The sequence below is a fragment of the Gekko japonicus genome, unplaced genomic scaffold, assembly GCF_001447785.1.
Source record: "Gekko japonicus isolate JY-2015 unplaced genomic scaffold, Gekko_japonicus_V1.1 scaffold540, whole genome shotgun sequence".
In the NCBI taxonomy this organism is placed as follows: domain Eukaryota; kingdom Metazoa; phylum Chordata; class Lepidosauria; order Squamata; family Gekkonidae; genus Gekko; species Gekko japonicus.
Genome location: NW_015173690.1, coordinates 936,083 through 960,412, shown reverse-complemented (window position 1 = coordinate 960,412; position 24,330 = coordinate 936,083). Strand labels below are relative to the sequence as shown.

General features: G+C 41.1%; 1 protein-coding gene across 1 annotated transcript in view; it reads right to left on the bottom strand.

Annotated features, from left to right (window-relative positions):
• Positions 1-24,330, bottom strand: part of SENP7 (SUMO1/sentrin specific peptidase 7) — a 60,298-nt gene that overhangs the window by 25,235 nt on the left and 10,733 nt on the right. The window contains exons 5-11 of the mRNA XM_015423143.1: positions 18,084-18,281; positions 15,784-15,975; positions 8,356-8,465; positions 6,492-6,670; positions 3,765-4,113; positions 3,371-3,540; positions 1,608-1,742 (exon numbers count right to left, since the gene is read on the bottom strand). Coding sequence (XP_015278629.1) covers positions 1,608-1,742; positions 3,371-3,540; positions 3,765-4,113; positions 6,492-6,670; positions 8,356-8,465; positions 15,784-15,975; positions 18,084-18,281 — 1,333 coding nt within the window. The remainder of the gene's footprint in view (positions 1-1,607; positions 1,743-3,370; positions 3,541-3,764; positions 4,114-6,491; positions 6,671-8,355; positions 8,466-15,783; positions 15,976-18,083; positions 18,282-24,330) is intronic.

Genomic DNA, 24,330 nt, shown 5'->3' with positions numbered 1-24,330 from the left:
CTCTCCCCACCCCCCCTCCGGCTCTGAACCGAGGGCCGATCAGCAAGCCCCCCCTCCCTGCTTGCCGCTCGCCGCTTCCCTCCCAAGCGGTGGCGGTAGTTACAGAGCGTCTCCTGGCAGCTTTAAACATCCCCCCGAGATTTTTTTCAGCTTTTTTAATTTTTGTGCACACGTGGGGACTGGCCCACGTGTACACAAACCTCCCCCAGCCCCCCAGCTGCCCCTGGAGCGCTGATTTAGCGATCCGCACTTCGGGGGCAAGTTTGCTATTAGATATATAGATATTTTGGTATAGACTTTTGAAATTTAGGCATCAAATGAAGACATTTTAGTTTTCCAGAGTTATTGCAGGAGGGTAAATCTTGTTCAGCCTTTTCCCCATGCAAGCCTACTGACAGTTATATAGCAGTGGTGGTCAGCCGTTTTACTGGGATGGGGCTTGTGGGAAGGGGAACTGTATTTTAATGAAGGTCCTGATTTTATTTATTATATTGATGTTCACCTTTTCCTCTGCATTTATAATTACTGTGTTTTATTGTAAGCTGCCTTGACATCCTTCTGTTGGGAGATGGCATAAAAACACATTAAAAATATTATATAATCCCAGACAGCAATGCTGCATATTGATTTCAGCAGGACACAGGCACGGACAGTTGTGCATATAGAAACTATAACCAGGATCAAAACAGCCATTCAAGCAAGGGTCTTCCATTTTTACTCTAGTGAACAATTTAACTTACTTCTTGTCCAGGGCCAGCATCTGGCCCATCCTCAGCCAAAGGCACCTGCCCCCAAGACAGGGACTTCCCTGATGCAGCAGGAGCTTAGTGGGATCCATCCACTCACTCATACCTCAGGCAGCCACTATCAACTTGGCCAAAATTCCCAGGGCAGGATCCTGGGCAGCAGATACCTGCAGCAACCAGACCTGGGACTTGCCACCTCCCTCCTGGACTCCAGAACTTTGGGCACTGCCTGACAATGTCATCCCCTGGTGCCGGATATCAAAGATGATGTTAAGGAAGAGTGAGCCTCAGAGGACATCAGGCCAATTGGCAAGCCAGCAGAAGCCCAACCCTGATGACCTGGGTAGAGCATGGGAGGGGTCCAGCCATGCAAGAACCTGGGAGAAGCCATGCAGGGAGGTCCTGGCTGAAGGCCTCCAGGGAACAGGCCAGCGAGAGAAAGAGGCAGGGGCAGCAAGATTGGGGCAGCAGACTGGAGAGAGTGGTACTCCAACTCCTGGCCCAGATAAGGGCTCAAGCCAAAGGGGCAGAGCCAGGGCTGGGGCTTTGGTGGGGCAAGGAGTGGCAGTTCCACAACCAGGACAGGGAGAAGAGAGAGAGCATTGTACTGCCCATCCAAGGGAAATGCTCCAGGAAAGAGAGGGCAGACTTCGGTGACACAACCCTCCCCTCATTTCTACTCTGAGGTCTGGGGAGACCCAAGGACTGAAAATGGCACAATGGCCAGAGGGTGGCACCAGAAAGAGAGAGGCCCCACATCTCCTTTATGCAACTGTCCCTAACCCCACCTCACCAGAACAGGTATATATGCAGCTTTATGGTTCTCTGAATGTGAGTCTCACTCAGTCACAGCAAACTTACTCTGGCACAACCTGTTGCTGTCCCTTTAAAGTTTCCAATAAAAAGCATGGCAGCTTTTACATCTAAGAAAAGATCCACCTGTTCACTGGTCTTACAGTCAGAAGTATCCTTAAGCATAAGTGATTCAGTGGAAACCTATGAAATAAAGAAAAAGAGATTAAATATCTCTCCCTCCCACCAAATAACAACAGCTATAACAATAATTATATACATACTATTAAAAACAGACCACCACCACCCCATATTCCAGGCTTGCAATAACAACCAGGAAGGTGTTGCTTTTTTTTTGGGGGGGGGGGACACACACAAATTTATTAACTTTTTATCCCATCTATCCAGGCTGCTCAGGGTGGCATACATGGTTCCCTCCCCATGGTTGTTAGCTTAACAACTATTATGCTTCACTGCAAAGTGGGGATTTGAATCCACATCCCCTCAGGTTGTAATCTGCTACTCTAACCATCAGAGAGCAGAGAGGATGTGGCTCAGTGGTAGAGCTGTGCATGGAAAAGATCACAGGTTGAATCTCTAGCATTTCCAGTTAAAAGGAATCAGGTAGCAGGTGATGTGAAAAACCTCTGCCTGAGACCCTGAACAGCAGCCGCCACTTGGAACAGACCGTACTGACCTTGATGGACCAGTGTTCTGATTCAGTGTAAGGCAGCTTCATGTATTCACTGAACTACACTGGCTCTTTTTACTGGCATTTACTGCCAATGAGAGCCAAACTACATTATGTCATTTTAAAGGAAAATTTAGCCATTTAAAAACTGCTGCAAGGGCCCAGTCCTGATCAGGCCCATGCTGCAGTAGTACTAAACTATCTCCCCACCCAAATTTTCAAGTGCTGAAACAAGGCTATTTCGAAACAGGGAACAAAGTCAACTGGTGGTGCTGCTGCTGTGTGGACCTCATAGCAATTTTTCAATGGATAAATTTCCCTCTAAAATGGAATTGGCAGCCATGGGTTGGATCCCTGGCCTCCGTAATGTGTAGAACAGCCCTTTAAGGTAGTAAAACACACTAATGAATTCAGAAACTGATGTTGGTATTTTTTTGCCCCGCGGCATTCTCATTTATATAATCATCAACTAAAGCAGAATTGAAAGTGTTCCTAAAGTGGGATTACATGTAGTCCTGCAGTGCTTTTTTGCTCAAGGACTTTCTTGTATCAGACAAAGCAACTGTTAGCTTCAGAGTGAGCAGGAGTGTCTTTACTTGCTGGCTCAAGACTCCTAAGACCCCATTGCTTTTCTTCTGAAAATACAAATGCTACATGTCCCCATACCTTTAAAAAAAAATCTTAATCTTAGGTAGCAAAGCAGGAGGACATGTGCAATTTTAAGCCGCCAAATGCCTTGGAAAGAACTGAAGCTAACCACAGTTGCTTCACCTGATAAAAGAAAGCCTACACAGACAAGAGTCACAGAACTATACATTTCAGCCTAAATGCATTAAAACGATGTACAAAAAGAAAAGAAAATATATGAAAAAAGAAAAAGAAGAAGTGTAAATTCTGTAAGGCTGCAGTGCTAAGTACAACTTTAGGAAGTCGGTTCCACTGAAATCTGTGGGATTCATTTACAACCAAAGGGGTTAGAATTGGTGTATGAATTCTGTGGAACTTATCACAGAGGAACACTGGGGTGGTATATGGTTTCTGCAAAAATTACATAAATTATTCCTGCATGTCCTGGTGAACATACTAGGAGTGGTTGCCTCTGACAGAGAGTACAACAGGCAACATGGGAAAGGTTTATTACTTGTTCAGTCTTGCTTTCAGTTAAACCCTGTGATAGCTCTTCTGACAAAGGCAGCACATTTTCTTGTTCTATTCCTTTATTCTCAGGTTTGTGGCCTTTCCCAGTCTGGAGACAGGACTTTGTATCCTTTGCTTCAGCAGTATCTTCTTCATCGTCACTAGAAAGGACAACTAAAGCAAGGAAATAACAGTGCAGGATTAATCAGATAACAATATTTTCAAATAAAATTGATGAAATGCTTGAATAATGATCTGAGCTCTAATCTATAACTGGTAAAAGTCAACCCATAAATCATCTGAAAGAAACAGCATCATAAAATAGTAATTTGGACATACATTGATGTGAATTATATCTACCTATCTCAAAGTTTCTAAAGAAGGACAGTGTTACATACTCGGCTCTGCTGAATCATCGGTCTGTTTACTATTTTCCAATATATTCCCAGGCTCCTCCAAAGGCTGAGCTGTATTCACTTCTTGTTTCTTAGGAGAATTAACTAGGGGTGATATCTGGACATCCTTACTGATGACAGAGTGCTGCTTTCTTTTTGGAGAGATATTTGAGCAGCTTTCAGCTGGACAACTGACAACAGTATCCTGATTAGCAGTCGTGAAGGTTTTACAATGGTCCAGTTCCAAAGGTTTTTTTATGTTTGCCTGCTGAGGGTTTTGTTCTTGACCCTGGTGATTCTCACTTGGGCATCTGCAGCAAGGTGACTCAATTGGTTTTGTGCTCTGTCCTTTCTATAAAAATAAAACAAAACAAAACGCTGTTTAAAAAAAAAAAGAGGTTGCAGAAGTCCCCACTTGGAGAAAAGCACAGTAGAAATACTTAAATAATAGGATGACCTCATGGCACAAAGTTTGCCAGCTTGTACACCGACAGCTACCAATAAGTGCTGAACAAGACCTAATCCCTCCAAGACCAATGTGAACAACAAAGGACAGTGGAAAAATCAATTCTGGGAATGTAGCAAGATACAATGATGTCTCTGGGTCCTGGCAACCCCTCAATGATGTCCTCAGGGCACACCAGAGGCAACCACTCCTAGTACGAATCAAAGACTCCTTCATTAACCCAAATGGACTCATCCAAATGACAGTGCAATGTGGAGTCCTTTTGTGGATCAAAAACTGGCTAATTAATAGGAAACAGAGAGTGAGTATAAATGGGCAATTTTCTCAGTGGAGGGTGGTAAGCAGTGGGGTACCACAGGGATCAGTACTTGGTCCACTGCTTTTTAACTTGTTCATTAATGATTTGGAGTTGGGAGTAAGCAGCGAAGTGGCTAAATTTGCAGATGGAACTTAGTTGTTCAGAGTGGTAAGAACCAGGGAGGATTGTGAGGCACTCCAAAGGGATCTGTCGAGGATGGGCAAGTTGGCGTCAACATGGGAAATGGGGTTCAATGTGGCCAAGTGCAAAGTGATGCACATTGGAGCCAAAAATCCTAACTATATATACACGTTGATGGGGTCCAAAGTGGCAGAGACTGACTAAGAGAGAGATCTTGGAGTAGTAGTAGATAACTCACTGAAAATGTCGAGACAGTGTACAACTGCAATAAAAAAGGCCAACGTTATGTTCAGGATTATTAGGAAGGGAACTGAAAACAAATCAGCCAGTATCATAATGCCCCTGTATAAATCAATGCTGCAACCTCATTTGGAATACTGTGTACAGTTCTGGTCACCACACCTCAAAAAGGATATTAGAGCATTGGAAAAAGTGCAGAAAAGGGCAACTAGAATGATAAAAGGGTTGAAACACTTTGCCTATGAAGAAAGGTTAAAGCGCCTGGGGCTCTTTAGCTTGGAGAAACGACGGCTGAGGGGTGACATGATCGAGGTTTACAAGAATACAAGAACTCGTGGGCACTCAATGAAATTGCTGAGCAGTCAGGTTAGAACAGATAAAAGGAAGTATTCTTCACCCAAAGAGTGATTAACACATGGAATTCACCACCACAGGAGGTGGTGGCGGCTACAAGCATGGATGGTTTCAAGAGGGAATTATATAAACATATGGAGCAGAGGTCCATCAGTGGCTATTAGCCACAGGGTATAGATAGGAACTCTCAGTCTGGGGCAAGTGATGCACTATCTTCTTGGTGCTTGGGGGGGAGGACAACAGTGAGAGGGCTTCTAATGTCCTGGCCCCACTGGTGGACCTCCTGATGGCACCTGGTATTTTTGGCCACTGTGTGACAGAGTGTTGGACTGGATGGGCTATTGGCCTGATCCAACATTGGGTTCTCTTATGTTCTTATGAGAACACAACCTGCATTGGGAAAGATGCTGCAAGATCAGACATTGCCTTACCCTGCCATGGGCCTGCCAGTACTATCACATGCACACCAAAGCCTCGGTCCGCTCAGGATCCCCCCCCCCCATGACATTTCAAAATCTGGGACATTTCACTTGGACTCAGAAATGCCCCACACTGAAATATGTCTCAACGTGATATTTCTGTTGTTGCTGTTGTCGTCAAGTCACAGCTCAGAAGGAGTTTCTATGTACCCTCCCCTCTGTGGTTGTTTATGGCTCCTTAAAATAAATATTCTTCATCCATAATTTCATAAGACTTTCAAGGAAGAGTTTTCTGGGACTGAGTCTATTTTCTGGATCTACCTGCAGGTACAGAGAAATTTTGAATTTTAAATTGCTCTGGCTGTTATTTAAATGATCACTGCTACTTTTAGAGTATTTGTACTGATGTCAGCAGCCTTCAAAGTGGGGAAAAGGTGGGAGGGTGGTGGAAAGTGCCATCAAGTCACAGCTGACTTATGGCGACCCATAGAGTTTCCAGGGCAAGAGATGTTCAGAGGTGGTTTGTCATTGCTTGCCTCTGTATCATGATCCTGGTATTCCTTAGAGATTTTCCATCAATCTACTAGCCAGGGATGACCCTGCTTAGCTTCTGAGAGCTAATGAAATTGGGCTAGCCTGGACTATCCAGGTCAGGGCTGGTATTTCTAGAGACTGGCAAATATACTAGTTTGGTACATATACCAGCATATATTTATGCACACATTATATCTAAGACAAAACAATATATTAGTTATTGGTACAACTTATCATTCTTTTAATTACTGTGACTAAAACATATAAACATTACTCACACTACACAATAATGATTTTTTTTGAGAATGTACATTCCACTGACTTGAAAAACCTTCACTTCTTCTTTTTCTGCATTCATTATTTTGAAAGCATATTTCCCTCCAATCAGCAGAGGCATTCTTTGAATCTTTTCTTCCTCTATCTTGATTATCTCTTTCTTTATTCTGTATGCTACAGTCTGTATTTAAAATTTTAAAAATAGAACAGTCAAGTAAAGGTAGATTGAAATACACTTTTGACACTACTTTAGACCCACTGCTTAAGGCATAATGATATGAAGATGGACCAAAAACCAGTGTCTTCACCCTATTACCCTAATTTACTTCATCTAGAAAATCTACTTAGTTTCCAAATCAGTAGTATGTTAAGAAATACTTACACGTAAGACATGCAAGAATAATTTATGCAATTTTTACTGCATTAAATATATCTGAAATAATTAGCACTTCCAGTTCTGTACTCACAGTCATTATAATACAGACTGTAACTTAATGTATAAACACATACTAAAAGAATAGGGAAACATCCTGTCAAAAGTTCCAGTCTCAACCCCGGGTAAGGACTTTTGGTGCAAGGGGAGTGCGTTGCAAAACAAAGTTACAAAGTACCAGAGAGAGTCTAAAACTCACCCTAGTCTTGGTAGGTTGCCACCAGATCTTCCAATCTATCCCAACAGCCCAGGAGTGAAAGACCAAGCCTCCCGGCTTCTCAGGGAACTGAACAAGAAAAGTCAGCCCTGCAGAGTGGGACTGCAGCCTGAGTTTCCAAGACAAAACAGTTAACTGGTAGGCAGTCAAGAGCCAAGGCTCTGGATTTAAGGCTTTGAGGCTATTGAAGGCAAAAACCACGACAGAGTAAAAATAGAATTATTTATTTAAGGTGCAAAAATGTATAAAACATAGTGAAGGAAATAAAACAATTAAACCTAAGCTTTTCCAGCATAGCTAAACATACAGAAACAAGGTTCCAGGTTCAGCAAAGGCAGTCAGTTCCAGCGAGACAAGATGTTCACAACATTAGCCAGTACAGGCAGGAATCAAGTGGGATGCCATTCTGGGAGCTCTGAACCACTGACATAATGTTGTGTCAAGTAGTCACAAGCTCCGCTAGCCATAATGTAAGGGCTAACTAGATTTATAGGAAAAGGTTCTCTGATTGGTCTTAGGCCTTTACACCAATGAGATACCCGAAAGGTGATGTACCTCTCTGAGTTGCTAGGCATATGACATCCAAGGATGAACAAGAGAAAGAGGGAGAGCAATGAAACCACACTACAGATAGGTCTGTCCCTGCCCCCGCAGAGGTGTCTAGAGCTCAATTGCTTGGAATGTGCTAATTAGAGGTTCAAGGGCGGTTGGTACTACCTTCAGCTGAAAACAATTTAGCTCTGGCAAGGTCACCATGATATCTCTAACCATCTCTGGGAAGATTCTTTTGACAGCCTGAACCAAAGATTTTATTTTACAGAACAGAGCAAGGAACCATTTTTCTTTACACATCCATCCTGTTCCACTGTTACTGAGTGTAGGTAACTAACTGGGTGATTTTAAATTTCTAGTACTTTAACAGGAATAAACTATACTGCATTCAGGTAAGTAAGCTAAAGATTGCTGCATAACAAACTTGAATTAAAATATGTTACACAGCAGTCTGTGGGACTAAATTCAAGGATGAAATGATCAGTAATAACATCAAGGATTCCTATTATGTTTGTGGAAATAAAAGGATTTGGATAATCTATTGAACAGAACTTTCAGTCTGTATCTCAATCTGGACAAGAAGAATTCTACCTTAGCAAATCCATTCAGTTTAAATGTCACATCCAAATAGTGAAATGCATTATAAAATGTCTTAATTGCAAACCTTCTAGCACCACATCACATCTTCTTAGAGTCGGTACTGAATTGCTACTTTCTGTCTCTTTAGAGGGTTTCAGAAGATGGTCATTTGGCCTTCTATGATATCTTCCATGCCTGGAAGGGGAGAAACCAAAGTCATTAATCTCACTTAAACCTTTAACAATGATTAATAATGTTTACAGATGATCCAACCTCCTCCTTGATATGTAAACCTCAATGTTCACTAAATTTAAAACTAATTGAATCCTCCTTCAGTCAGATTTCAAGAAAACTCATAAACCTACTATCAAGTCAGATTGCATATTTAAGTTGCATTCTCCTCTCCCCGCTTCTTTCAGTCAGCACATGTGTGGAGAGAAAGACACATATACTAATTATATTGTTCTGATTGGGAATTGCAGGATGCCTTGCTTAACACCCCAGGAAGTAATTGGATGTAAGTAAGGCTCACTGGGAGCAGGAGCTGGCTACAGATTCTACTTCCATGATGAGCTATGTTGATAACTGGCAATATTCTCTCAGGGATGCATTCACCCTGATGTGTGAAAAATCTGCTGCAGCCCAGGACACTCAAAAACTTTATTATGACTTAAAGGCATGCTTACACACCTTTACTGTGGGGGATTCAGTGATGGTGCTAACAGCAAAGGCAGGCAATTAAGTCTGAGTGGTGGCAGGTTCCACCCTATACAGCAGGAGGGGAGGAGGCAAGTGAGTGCAAACTTCCTCACACAAACACAGATCTAACATCACCTCTTGGACACTCAAGAACAAGGGGGGGGGTTCAGATCACTATATATGTGATCTAAGTAACTGGCTGTTACATACAGATGTTAAAAATACAATTTCATGCCTCACGTGCATTAAGTAGCTATTGATTTAGTGAACTAATTTCCTCAGAAAGATTAAAAGATATTTTCATTTATACTGTATAAGCATTGCAGTGCCCTGGCAATTTAAAAGATCATAAAGTGAGTATAAACATATTTATGAGTCCTCTTAGGACTTTTTACATATTCACCAAGATTAAGGTCTAGTTCTCATATCAGCAAGGTTAGTGAAAGTGAAGCTATACAGACTGTTCCTCTACACAAATGGTTCTAACCCAGTCTTCTTTTTGACTTGCTAGTTCTCTGTATGTGGGGATTTTTAAATATATACGAAACAGCACTGAATCATATGACCTGCCACCTGCAGTTTGAAGTGGTACAACACAGGCACAGGATTACCAATTCAGTGAGAACTAAACCTATGAATAACACTGATTTCTTCTAAAAGGCCAGACTAAGGAGTTGCTTATATTCTTGGTTCAAATTCTTGATGGGCAATGCATGATTGCAGGCAGGTGTGCCTTGTTCTTGGAGGGCTATTGTAAAGAAACACTGGTTATCCACACAGTGGAGGGAAGTAAGTGGTGGGATCCCACAAGGATTGGTACTGGGACCAGCGCTACTTATTTATAACTGCTCTTGAACTGGGGGAGAGCAGATGTTACAAAAGTATTCAGGATGGTGAAAAGCAGGACAAATTGTAAAAACCACTGAAGGTTCTAATTTGGGTGACTGGAAAACAGTGTGGCAAATGAAGTTCGATATTGGTAAGTGTAGGTTATGCACAATGGAACAACAACTACAAAAAACTAACTTTGCTGATGGGGTCTGAAGTGAGATTAAGATGGAAAGATTTTGGGATTCTGGTGGAAAGTGTTGAGGAATTCCTGAGCCCAGGAGTGTTCCTTGGGACCTCAGGCCTCACCAGAGTTCAATGGGCTGGATGGAGGCTGGCTAGAGACCAAATCTTTTCCGAGGAACAGAAAAGAGCAGTTGTGCCACACTAGAACTATTTATTGAACTTCAGAAACTTGCAGAAAACCTTAATGTGTAACATACAGTACAAAGAAAAACCCAGTACCTCAGACAGAGTGCCCTGAATACATGCAATTGGAATATAGTCTGTCTGCCTACCAAGACCCACAGAGAATCACCGGGAGTTGTTGGCATGCAGCCCAGAGCAATGCAAGCACAAGCGATCTGCAGTCTATAGAATCAAATGTAGATGTCAATTAGGAATGTGAGGAGCTTGACAAGACCCAGCCCCTCATATGTTGGCAGTATGAACTTTGCCCAAAGTTAGTTTATTATCTGTGAGGTCAAGAGGCTCTAGACAGCCTCTTCATCAAGGATAGGGAGCTAAGGAGCCACATAAACTGATAATCTATATAGATCCAGGTAGTCAGCCATGTTGGTCTGAAGCAGTAGAACAAATTTAGAGTCCAGTGGCACCTTTAAGACCAACAAAAGTTTATTCGAGGTATGAGCTTTCCCTTCCCCTCATACATTGAATAAAGCTTTGCTGTCTTAAAGGTGCCGCTGGACTCTAAATTTGATAATCTATATGTTTAGATTTGAGCCTGGTACCCTTGTCTCCTGGAATGTTAACTATGCTCATATGCCAAGGGCATATGCAGGGCAATGCTTACTTGAAATAATATAGCACTAGCCGGGTGCAAAGCCTTGTGTGATATTGCACCAAAGAACAGATGTTAAAGCCAATTCCAGATGATGCTCAAAAAGGCCTAGTCTCATTTAGGAGTAAATTCTGCAACAGAAATCTTGATGAGAATGTCAAATCAGTGTGTTACAGCAATGAAAAAGGTAAACTCCATGCTGGGAATTATTAAGTGATCAATATTATGTGGTGGTGGAAAGTGCCATCAAGTTGCAGCCGACTTATGGTGACCCTGTAGGGTTTTTCAAGGCAAGAAATGTTCAGAGGTGATTTGCTATTGCCTACCTCTGCGTATCAATCCTGGAATTCCTTGGTGATCTCCCATCTAAGTACTAACCAGGGCTGACCCTGCTTGGCTAGCCTGGGCCATCCAGGGCAGGCCAGGCCAATATTATAATGGTCAATATTATAATGCCCTTCTTATACAGAGCTATGGTGTAGCTTCAGTGCAAATATCACATGCAGTTCTAGTTGCCGTGTCTCAAAAGGGATACTGCAGAGCTGGAAACTACAGAAGAGGGCACCCAAGGTGATTGAGGGAGTGGAGAACCCCCTGAACTGAAGAGTTTGTTAAGAAAAAAGATGGCTAAAGAGAAACATAAGAGAGGTTTATAAAATCATGCATGAGGTGGAGTTTTTCTCTGCAAGCTATGCTGGAAAGGACAGAGAAAGAAGAGAAGGAAGAACTACTACCTGCAGAATTCCTTCCTTTGATATATTCTTATAAGTTACAAGTGGAGACCTGCACGAAAACTGTGGAAGCAGCCATCACATTCTGTCCACTCTTGCTTCCTCTCTACTTCTGCCTCTCCTCCTCTCTTTCTGTTTCTCTCTTCTTCTTAGTCTTCTCTCTCTAGTTCTCCCTTCCTCAATATCTGTCTTTCTCTTGCTATCTGTCCCCTTAACCTCTGCTGCCACTCCTTCTAGAACCTCCATGCCTCCTGAAACACAAATTCTCATCCCCCAAATGCCCTCGTATCAAACACACACACCATTGTTGATTTCTTTCTTTCCATGTCCCTAGGGCCTCACACATGCAAACACTGTGTCCTTAATTTCTCTTTCTCCATCCCACTCTCACATGCGTGCACCTGCACACTGTGACAGGCCGTTTCTATCACCTGAGGGGACCCACACAGCCTCCTATGATTTTGAGGGAACCAGGTTTATTTTAAACTATAACCCTTCCCCTCAATTACCAGGTGTTCTAAAGGTAGCGAGTGTACAGACTTTGGGTTCGCTGCTTTGAGGTAAGTTTTGTGGTGCAGTAGTAGAGTATGGAGGTCACTGAGGCAGGAATTGTAAATTAACCACAAAGAAGATTTGTTTATTTACAGACTAGTTTCCATGAACAATTCAGCAGCACAGGACTCCAGATAGACAAAAGAGAAACTTGGCTGAGGCACATTAATTTAGTTTCAATTTTCAAGCATAAACAGGCTTTTACTGATTAGCCACTAGGTTAGATCCTCATACACACAGAGGATTCCACCCACACCAGCCTGCCCTTTCCCAAGAGGCAGACTAAATGGCACAAGGTCTGCTCATTGCCAGAGACAGGCCTAACAATTGGGTACTCTATTCTCTGTCGGAAGTAGAGCCCAACCACTCTGCCACACTATCAAGCAGAGCTACCCTTCACTCTGTCTGCTCTTTTCATGAGCCAGACCTGAGTTCTCACTGCTGTCTCCCTAACGCAGAACTCAACTCCACTCCAGCTGTGCTCAAGTGAGCAGCTGTTATTCCCTCAGGGATGGGACAGCCTTCTGTCCCTGTCTTTCTCTCTCACACACAGGCATACACACACACATTTCTTTCTTTCTCAGTCCCTCTGGTTTCTCTCTCTCTCTCTCTCACACACACACACAGTTATTAATTTTTTTTGCATCCTTTCTGTCTCTCTCACACACTCTCCTGTTACCTTAGGGGTGCTTTCACACACAAATAACACACTGTCAATACACTTCCAAATGCACTTTGCAACTGGATTTTACTGTGTGAAATGGCAAAATCCACCTGCAAACAGTCGCTAAAGTGGATTGAAAATGCATTATATAGCATGTGTGAAAACGCCCCTTCTCTCTTTCCTTCTCCCCCTGCTAGGGCTGCCAAATCCCCCCGGGGGGCGGATTTCCCCCCGCTTTGGAGGCCCAATTTCCGCCCCCGCAGAATCGGGCCCCAGGGGAAACCCCACCCCCGGATGCACGTCACAGGGAAGTGATGTCATGACGCCGGGCACGCTGGGGGCGGGGCACAGCCATTTGAGGTGACGTACATGTGGCGCGCGCACATGCCAGGAGCCGCCACAAAGTCCCCCGCCGGAGAGGTAAGTCGACTTGGCAACCCTACCCCCGCCCATGTCCACCCACTTGCTGGCTCCTGCTGTTCTTGCTTCTGCAGCTCAGCACGGAGGTGGAAGGAACCAGTTCCCACTCTTCCTTCCCTGCTCACCCACCTGCCTATCAGAAGGGCAGCCACTGCCTCAAGCCCCCCCCCTCCTCCCTTTGGCTCCCCTTCTGCATAGAGCCTCTACCTGCCTAGCTCAAGAGATGGCAACAGCCACTACTACAACTGCTGCCTTCACTGCAAGGAGAGCAATGAAGCCAGAGGATAGTTGTCTTCTGTGTGCAAGCGTGGACAGCCTTACAGTGTTTCTGGCAAATTTAATCCACCCTCTCCATTTTTGTTTGAAGTTCTCAGATTTTTCTGCAAACCAGGGGGTTCCCCCCAAGTTCGCTGAAAAATCTTCTTTCCATGGAAGTGAGCCTAACCTGCAGATTTACGTATTCGCAGACTGCCCCCCCCCCATTAGATATATAACTTCTGTGTACTTGTAGGCCCTTGTGGGAGTCTCCTGGGACCAAGCCAACAGAAGACCAAACCCCTAACACCACATATCTTTCCACTTTCAGACATTATATTAGTAAATCCAAAAAGACAAATGCCCCATTTCTTGAAATTATATACAAAAGTACTCATTCTGAAACATTATCTATCCCGAATCAGCACTTTCAAAAATAAACATAACCCACTTTTTCTTTTTAACATAACCCACTTTTTAAAAACAGAATGGGAATCAAATATCTTATGCAGTTGTAATGTAGGAAAAGCAACAATCAATGTTCACGATTTCAGCATTGTTGGCAGGAACTCTGGGACAGGAGTTTAAATACGAGGCTAATGTTTAAGTTTCACTATATCACTTTCTCTTCTTCTGATTTCCTTCCCTCTAGTCTTATTTTTCGCCTGCAATTATTTTGTACAACGAATGGAGAAAGTAATGCCAAATGACTGTTCCTGCTCTTCTGTTTTACAACAAATCACAGACCCAGGTGTCCACTCACTTTTACAAAGCCCAGGTATGAGCCTCAAACTGCTTCAAACTGATCTGCACTTTCAGTTGCACCTTGTTAGTGTAATTTGCACACCTCCCTGGAAAGTGGAAAGAGCCTACTTCAGCATTTACTTTATATACATTCCTGTAGCTTTCAGAAACAACGTCTCCTGATTAAGGAGAACTTTTTATGCCACCACGTTTACTCATTTGTAAATGACAAATTACAGACAGAATAATTTAGGGGTCACTTATGACTGTAACTGGGATTTTTGGAACCCCTGTGCAGTAAACAGTCATGGGTACAAGTCCTTCTGACACCATTTTCCTCATTGAAGTGACTCGTAGATGCACTTCCATAACTGAAAAAGATTAATAATAAAAAGGATTCCCACTTCCATATTGATGTTCCTTATTACCCTATCTTTCCCTGATAGTCTAGAACAGCTTGTGAACTTTACATAACACACCATCATAGTACTATGGCTAGCAACAAATTGAAGAAATTTAATTGATTAAACCATTACCTAGTAAATCAATTAATTAATTATAAATAAGTTTGCTTCCTGCCAAAATTTCCCTATAGGTAGCTTTTAAATATTTCAGTGGGCTTAGACCGGAATGACTCCACATAGGATTGCATCACAAGTAAAGGAATTATTAGCAAAACTACAGTTCAATGAACAAAAGCTCTCTGTTAGAGGGAAAGGCCACTTTTAATATTTTCTTTTTCCATACAGTAATTCATTGGGACTAACAGAACCTCAAGAGATAAATGTGTACCTTTAACTCTCAGATCCACTCATTACTTGGCTCTCACCAACTGATCAACTAAGGAGTAATTAACATACTAAATAAACTTTTTGTAATCCTGCAAAAGGCTTCATAACAGTCTTAAAATAATATATTTTTAAAATATGTACTCTTCCCCTATTCTGTTTTGGTTAAGGTGCCTATATTATAAAGTAAACGGCAAGTAATTCCCCCTCTTACATATAAATTCATACAGAAGACTTTAGAATGACAGAGTCAATACATGGCTACTAATTTATACTGACCACAGTGGTGCGAACCACTGAATTCTGATGGCAGCAACATAAATAATCCCTAAACTTCAAGCATTCAATTTATTTTATTATATGATAGGATATTATAATGACAATTTCCCCACAACAGTCTCCATGAATATTCCTCCATGGAAATCATTCCCAAAGCACATCTATGGAAACTAGAGAAGCACTGAAGAAGCATGCAAACATGCATGTGAACACACAAAATACAAAAAAGGTGAGCTACAGTTTAAGTTATTTTGAATCCCATTTATTTCAGTTAGACAGTTGAGTATGTGTGTAATTCTCACAGTGCAATCCTATGCAGTTACTCCAATCTAGTACATTGAAATTAATGGCTTTAGTCTGGTAGAACACTGCTTAGGGTTGCACTGTTAAAGCATTTAACTTTAGGGGGACTGTATCATATGTTCACAATTTCAAATGTACATCCTTGTAAATGTTAGTTGCAACCGAATCATATTTTAGCAATATTAGTTTAAGGACCAAAATCACAAAAATACTATGCTGGATGACATACCTTTTTGATAAAATACAGCTTTGTTGAGAACTTATTTTTTGACATGATTGGCTGGCAACAGATGAGGAGGGCTCTTCATCTGATTGCAAATTGCTAGCATCAGATAGATTAGCATCAGCTAAAAGATGAGTTTGCACGTATTTTCTTCCTGTTTTCGTCCTCAGAATATTCGTCAAGGTAACTTTGGGTTGCCTGCCATACATACAATAATTAATACTCTGGAACTTGTACAAAGAATGTTTGGTTGAATTCATGTATCATAAATGTTTGGGTAATCTCAAAATCTTACTAACTATAACTTAAACCAACTTCATGAAAACAGATGGAAGACAAGTGAAGTGTCCCAAAGTACAGATGGGTCACAGAATAAGGAAAGACCAAATAAAACTTTATTGTTGGGCTTGAATTTCAACATTTTAGATGATGCCATTAAATATCATGAAAAACTGCCAGCATGAGTAAAAATGTAGCACATAAACTAAGGAAATTAACTATGAATGTAGTTTTCACAAAGCTCAAAAGAGCACATCTTGCTATTTATCTACCTAAAGTTGACAGCCTTTATATATAAAAGTCAGCAACAAAAAATTTGAACAGTGATTGTGTCATCTCTTCCAGAAGCCACTCTGACAGATATATCTGTTTTTATTTGAGAATAGAAACACCAAAAAAAAAAAATGCAGCAGCCATGGTATTTGATTAAAAACAAAAAAAAATAGCAGCAAAATATTTCTTATCTGAGTATGTAAGACTGATACAATGAACTATGAACTTGTGCTTAACAAGTAAGGCAATGCCTTCCCACGGTGATTTCTTATGTCAGCAATTCCTACACTTTGAGGTGTGTAGGGTTTACTCTTCCATTCTTTGAAGACTACTATATTTTCACAGGCCACAGCCACATGGAAAATTTCTGAAAGGCTTCTAAATTAAAATGCAATTCAGTGTTCTCTCCAGTGAAACCATAGATAATAAAGGGAAAGGGGATGCTTTGTAAAACAGCAGGTAAACTATGCTACGTCTGTATATATTCCATGAGCTGGATCCACAAACTGAGCAAGTAAATGAAAGAGGCCTTTGATGCCAACCCCGTTTCCAGAGCAGCCCCCCTCAAAAAAGTTTTTTTTAAGGTTTGGGGCCCTTCAAGAATTGTTTGGTATGCAGTGCAAGGGACTGCAGTAAGACAGTGGATCAGCTGAAATTTCCTTCCCCCTCATGCAACAGAACAGTTTCAGGTGACACCCCCCCCCCGAGCAGCAGCCTTCTATGCCAGATCCCACCTTGTTCCCAAAACTTCCTGACCATCATGGCTGCCTTTAGAAAGGGGAGACTTGCACTGTTCCAGAAGGGCTGTCTCCAATGGAGACTATACTACTCAGGGCCACTTCATTCATCCTTACATTTGCCCACAGAGTTCAGAATGGCTATAATAAACTGTAGCATAATTTGAATTTAAATTCAAAGTTCATTATTGTTCATTCTAGAAAAGCCCTCCAATATTTGTAGTTGTAAATTGGTACTTTGTATTTTCATCAGTAGGTACATCACATACTATTGGTAGGCCATGGGCCACAGTTTAAAAACCAGTGTTACTGGAGCTAATTTATATTTTGCTGTTTGAACACAAGCATCTTCTAGCTGTTCTCTAATCCTTCTTTGTAGTCTATCAGTCAGTTTCTTAATGTTCTGCATTTTCCTGCTGTACAGTATATATATATCTATCTATCTCAAAGGATGTTTTCATTACGAAATACGCTGTTCCGTTGAGAAGTGTATAAAAAGTCCTATGGGAAAACCAAACAATTCACAGAGGAATGGGTAAGTTTCTAGTAGCAACACAACTCTGTCTTCTCTGCAAAATTAAGGACTGTGGATGTAAAAAAGTTCCAAGAATAATAAACCCTACATGAAATAGTATAACTATTTATTTTCTGGGAAAAAGCGATAACATTATGAACAGATCTCTCTTGTAGGTGTAAATATACTTTTAAAAAGATATTTATGACAAGAACTCATCATCTAATATTTCAAATAGGCAGAAATATTCCCTCTAGTATTCCTGAAACTTGCTAGAAACTAACATGAAGTTTTACAAGAGATATGAGTAGACAAATTCCCTCTCAAACTAAGTGATTCAACAAGACGGTTAAGATCTCTCAAAAAGATGTGCTGTATGTGAAAAATGGCTTATGACCACAAGACGACAAAAAATACTTGCTCATGGAAAACAATTACATGCATTTTTCAATAGTAAATAGGTAAAGATGTATTATGTCTGAGATTGAGTTAACCAAACATACCTTTTAGATATAAAAAGGCTTTGGTGAGGTGAACTTAATATTTGCCATATCTCTATACTGTCAACAGATGATGAGGTTTGCCGAGCTGATTGCAACTTGACAGCATGAGATAAATTAGCATCAGTTATAAGCTGTGTCTTTATGTATTTTCTTCCTACTTCCGTCTTCAGGACATTCGTCAACATAACTTTGGGTTGCCTGCCATACATATAATAATAGTGTTGATAAGTAAAGTAATGAAATCTAAATAAGATACATGAATCCAACAAACTTTCTTTAGAGAACTTAATAATCTCAAAGTTATATTTTCACTTCAAAGATCTCAGCCAAGGATTTGTAAAGAATCTTTCTGAAGACGTGGAAATTAAGGTGGATTACCTTAGCTGTGTCTACTTTTCATTCTACAGTTAGTCTTTTTAAATATATTCTTCCCTGAGATGGCTTTTTATCTACTGTGTATTTAATGCATGAGCAATGCATTAAAAACTCTTTATTCTGATGCTAGCAAATTACATCTGATATTTTTGTTTGGGGACCTGATAAATACAATATAGTATCTAATAATTTAATTACAGTGCTTATGTGTGACAAAAGTAACTGCACATCTCCACTGAAGTATTATGAACAACAGTGTTGGAATATGCAATAAATAGCGGAGCACTGCTTATATCTTAAGTCTCCTTGAATCATGGAATGATCCAGAGGAAGCCAGAGAAATCAGGGCTCAGTCCTGGAAGGAAACAGACAATTCGGCTAGAAGTTCGGCAAAACCTATAGTTCCTTTCTTTGAGTCCAACTCAGTCTATCCTGAAACACTATGTGAATTCAGTAGTACACAGATAGCCTTCCTTTTTGGCAGTTTCGAAGTCCAATTGCAGACCTGAGTTGTTCAACAGTGGCAGAGGAGTATCCCTAACATTTTTAGCACTGTATCCCAGAGAGTATTATCCTGGCCTATAACAAGTGTTCAGGGAAATATATGAATGCTTCATAGAACATAATGAGATTTCCTTTGAGGTAATCATGCTTTTAATACAACTGCAACATGTAAATAAGGCCACAAAGAGATGGCCAGATTAAAATCTGCACATAGAAACTTTGGCTGAAAAAAAAGTATGCATTATGTATCGAGGTCTATCATATATGACACAACTAGTTTTCTGTCAAAATATTACATGCATGTATTAATATGTGTAACATTTAAAGTTTTGAGAGCTTCAAATTCACTAGGATTCCTTTTATCAGTGTTACCAACATGAAAAACTAGTTCTTTTATAGAGTATAACTACCAGCATTCTGATCTTCCAAGAATCACGTTACAAAGCTAATCCCAGTGCCCACAGAACTGCAGCATTAACTTCATACGTAAGAATTCATGTGTTTCTCTTCAAATGTTGGCAACAACAGCAACTGTTTGATCAAACAATACTGCTTGAAACCTAATGTGAAAGTAAAATGAAAATAATGCAAATAGGACACACTCTAGCAACGCTGTCCTGGATAAACCTAAATAAACCAGTATGTTTAAATCTAATCTTTTATTTACAGTGTTTACATGTGACACAAGTAAACTGAACCTCTCCACTGAAGTCATATTCTTCAAAACCTAAGATTCCATCATTCCAAGTAACCACCCAGTACTTCCCAGTACTTCCCAAATGGTCTTTGCAAAATCCTCTTTTTCCCCCCATCAACTCTCATCTGTCATCATGATGGGCATTTCACTAGCTCATCTTTTAAATATTAATCCAAATACATTACATAAATAAGGATACTTATGTAGCTACAAGAATTAAGAGAAGGACATACTTAAAAGTGAAGTGCATCCTTAAAAAGCAGAAGGTAGGAAAATCAACATAAATAGCCTGATCTGAGACCTGCTGTACCAGTGCACTGAGCATGCGGCATACCAACAGCCAGATCAACATTACCTCAAAGAATATTGTGTTATGCTGACATTGCGTTGGATCTAGTGCAAAATTTCCATTGGTCTAGCGCTCTTGCACAAACAAAAATCCAAGAAAGATTGTGGTGTTTGTGCTAAGTCAAACTTATTGTATCCTCATTTGAGTTTCCACTCACACAAGATTTATGCAACCAATTTCTGGACACTTTAGCATATAGGGAGTAAAATGCTGGGTATTGCACAAGATCTTGTGCAAATGGAACTCTAAGTCTGTTTATGTTTCTGCTTGCACATCTCTAGAAAACATCCTGTGTTTTTTTTTTAATAAAGGTTTTATTGGCTCCCCTAAAAAGGGGAGGTATTTCGCTTAAAAGAAAAAAAGGAAGGGGTAGACAGTGGGAGAAAGAGAAAGCTGAGTGATATATAAACTGGTAAATTAAACTGTTAGTAATGTCCAATTAATCTTCTTGGGCTTCTTCTGTGTGTTGCCAAACTTCTTTTCTTAGTCTTGTTACATGAATTCTCTGTTAGTATGTTAGTAATGTTCCTTTGAAGTTCTGTTAATAAAAAGGGTCTCTTCTGTGCACATTCAGAACCGCTTCTTTGCGTGCTGGGTACTTTTACTATCGCTGACGTGGAGGAGCTTCCTCTGTGTCTTCTCCTTCCGGCTTGTTAGATCCTCCTTCGGGTTGTTGTTAATACGCTCAGTTCATGTACTATAAATCCTCTTCCTTTCATGCCCCGGAGGTCCCCATTTTCGAGAATGGTATAATTTCATTTTCGCTTTTATATTCGCTCCCAGACTCTCTATGGGTCCTCCTCGCAATTGTTGACTTATAAGCGCTTATCAGGCACTTTTCGCTGTCACAATTCCAACTTATCTTTTTTGCAAAACTCCCGTCGGATTCACAGCCATAAACAGTCCAAACATTCAACAGCCGGCTCTTGCACACAAACAAACGCCCAGACGGAAGTCCCTCCCTCCTTCTCCGCTCGCTTTTGCCCAGCTCCGACATCTTTTCTTTTTTGTTTACTTTTAAAAAGTTCTTAAAATGTGCTCCAGAGAGACAAGTTTCTCGCTTTCAAATACATCAAAGGAAAACATCACTGTCCGCTCAATTCATCCCCCCCCTCCTTTTCTTTTTCGCTTGTATAGAGAAAACATCCTGGTTTTTGAAGAAGATTGGATTTATACCCCGCCCTTCACTACCCAAGGGAGTCTCAGAGCGGCTTACAAACTCCTTTCCCTTCCCCTCCCCACAACAGACACCCTGTGAGGTAGGTGGGGCTGAGAGAGCTCTGACAGAAACTGCTCTATTTCAAGAACAGCTGTGCCAGAACTATGGCTTGTCCAAGGTCATCCAGCAGGTGCAAGTGGAGGAATGGAGAATCAAACCCAGTTCTCCCAGATTAGAGTTCGCACACTTGACCACTACACCAAACTAGCTCTCATGTTTTTGTGTTTTAGAGAATTAATTGGAATATTCAAAAGAGAGAAATTTTTACCAACCAAGTTAAAAATAAATGACTACCACCAGTATCACCCAATGTGTATAGCAACAAATAATGTTGGTTTGTTTTAGATGATTTTAGGATTGTTTAAATTGTTACTGATGTGTTTTATCTTTTTATACTAGAAATAATGCCCGTTGCGGAAATAAATACAACGGGATCTAGAAAGAGGCTCTGGGAGAGTGCTCTGGCTTTGGGCAAACAGTGTCAGTTTCCTGTGGCGACCTCAGCAGGGTTTAATGACAGAGTCCACTGTTTTCTCCAGAGGGACTGATCTCTGCTACCTGAAGAGCATTTGTATGTTTGAGTTATCTGTAGCCCTCACCTGGAGAGTGGTAACCATTGTTACCCATTCTCCTCTCCCCTATGAGGTATGTTATGCAACTGAAAATTCCAACTGCCTTGCGGGGGGGGGGGAGTTTGAGGTGTGGAATGGACTGAAGTCCAATCAGCTTCCATATGCAAAAGACCAGGTTGTCGCAGCAGTTGTGGTGTGGGCGGGACCCGGGCTTTGCCTTCTGATTGGTGGCGATATATGCTGAGGAGCAGTGCCATCAGCCATACACTAAGGGAGTGCATTTTAGAATTAGAACTTTGGCACCCACTATTCAATTATATATAAGGAGAGATAAGCCGCCCTGTGCCGGCCTCGGCTGGGAGGGCAGGATATAAATGTGATTGATAAATAAATTAAAAACTAAAAGCGTTGGAAAATAAGACTACAGAATAGTTTGAAAGACAGAGCTTGAGGAATTTAACTCACATAACTCTGATTTTACAAACATCCTGCACTCATATGTCAAAATAAACTGCTTTGTTTGAGCCACAGTTTGTTGCACAAAGACTACCAAACATATATAGTTCCCCATTAGTCTGCTGTTTGCTTCCTTTCCCATCTCCAAGTGGAACCCCACAGTTTTACTCCACGCACCCCAGCACTGCCCAGTTGTTGGTTCACTACATATGCTGCCTGCTCACTATTAGTCAGCTGCAATGAATAGACAGGGAAAGGGTGGGAAAGATGAGGCCAGACTAAGCTTCCTACTCTGTTACAAATCATCCATCAGTTATTCTGCATATCAAATCATTTCAAAATATTCCCTAAGCACTCTGAAACTCAAAATAGAACTTGCAACCCCCTGAAACTCAAAATAGATCTTACAGCACCCTCATCTGCTATTTTACCACAGAACCTTTTCTTGGTTGTTGTTTTTTTCCTCAGAGAGAAGATAAAAGCTTAAAAAGAGGACACTAACCAGCTGCTGGATCATTGGAAATAGTTTAGTGGGGGACAGTGTTCCCTCTAAGCTGAGTTAGTGTGAGTTAACTCACAGTTTTTTAGCCTCTGGTTCACAGATTTTTGTCTTCGCTCAGGAACGATAGCTCCAGAGCAAACTAATTTATGCAGCAGCCAAATCGCTCGCTCACAACTTTAATGCCAGTAACTCACAAAGTAGAATTTTTGCTCACAAGACTTCACAGCTTAAAGGGAGCATTGGTGGGGGCACTCCCTTTGGGGGAGAGGTATGGCAGTATGTGGGATGTGAAATAATGTTTCATGGGGAGCAATTTTATTTTCTGTAAGTTGGTAAAATGCCTTTTAAATTGCCCCTCAGGACAGGCTGGAGCTGCATAGTCACTAGCAGATAGAGAAGATGTTGTCCCACTGATAGCTGAATGCAACAGAAGTGGCTAGGTTTCACTTTTGCTCTATTTAACCACTTCTTTAAGAAAAAGTATGAGAAATATACTGATCTAATTGGGATTCAAATATCACAACATACTACAGTCAACAAAACAGGTATAAACAAGGTTTAGAATCCCCATTTAATGCCTACCATCAAACAACAGTTTGCTGGGCAGCCTGAATTGGGATGTAACAGCGAATTAGAGTGGTTTATCATGTTATCTGAATAGAGCCACGGAAAGAAGAAATACACTCCTGGTAAGAGAGAATCAGAAACAAGTCTCCATCACATGACACGTCAGGCAATTACTCCTACTCACTGTAGTCTACTGAAAGTTTTCAAACTTCACTCAGATTGGAACATAAAACACTGAGCAATCATTTTGTACCATCATATAAATTGTTAAGGGACTGTTTGATCTTTACTATATAACATGTCATATTTATGATTGGGGACACAGCTCAATTACAGATTGTAGAAGTTTTTTAGGAATCAGTGGAATTGCCAAGAAAGATAATAGATGTACAACATGCACCCCAGGGTTTATACCAATCATACAGATTCATGAACCACTACAAACATAACATAGATTTAATGGACTGGATCCAGCATTTATGACCTGCTAATGGTGGAGTCTTCAACCAGTGCAAGGAGCTTTGCTTTGGAGCAAGAGGTATTTTCTGCTGGCGAAAGGCTCCTCATGCCAGAAAATGGCTCCCCATTAGTGAAACAGAAATACTGGATCCAGTCCAATAGGCATTTATATTAACACTAGGAATAAGGTTCGTTCTGGAAATAAATACAACGAGCTTTAGAAAGAGGCCAGGGCACTCAGCGTCAATTTGCTGTGGTGACCTCAGCAGGGTATAATGACACAGGGTATAATTACACACTCTCCAGGCTCCACCACTCAAATCTCTAGGAATTTCGATACCTAAAGATGGCAACTTTATCTCCTCCCGTCTCAGTAGCCTCTTCCTAGGCAAAGTTCTGTCTTTCTTGTTAGTGGGGAGCAAAGCAGCTTACTTCATTCTCCTCTTTTGCTTTGTGATCTGTACAGCAACCTTACAAGGTAGGTTAGGCAGAAAGTCTGGGGCTGGTCCAAAATCACCCAGGCAGCTTCCATAGGGAGGTTCCTGCT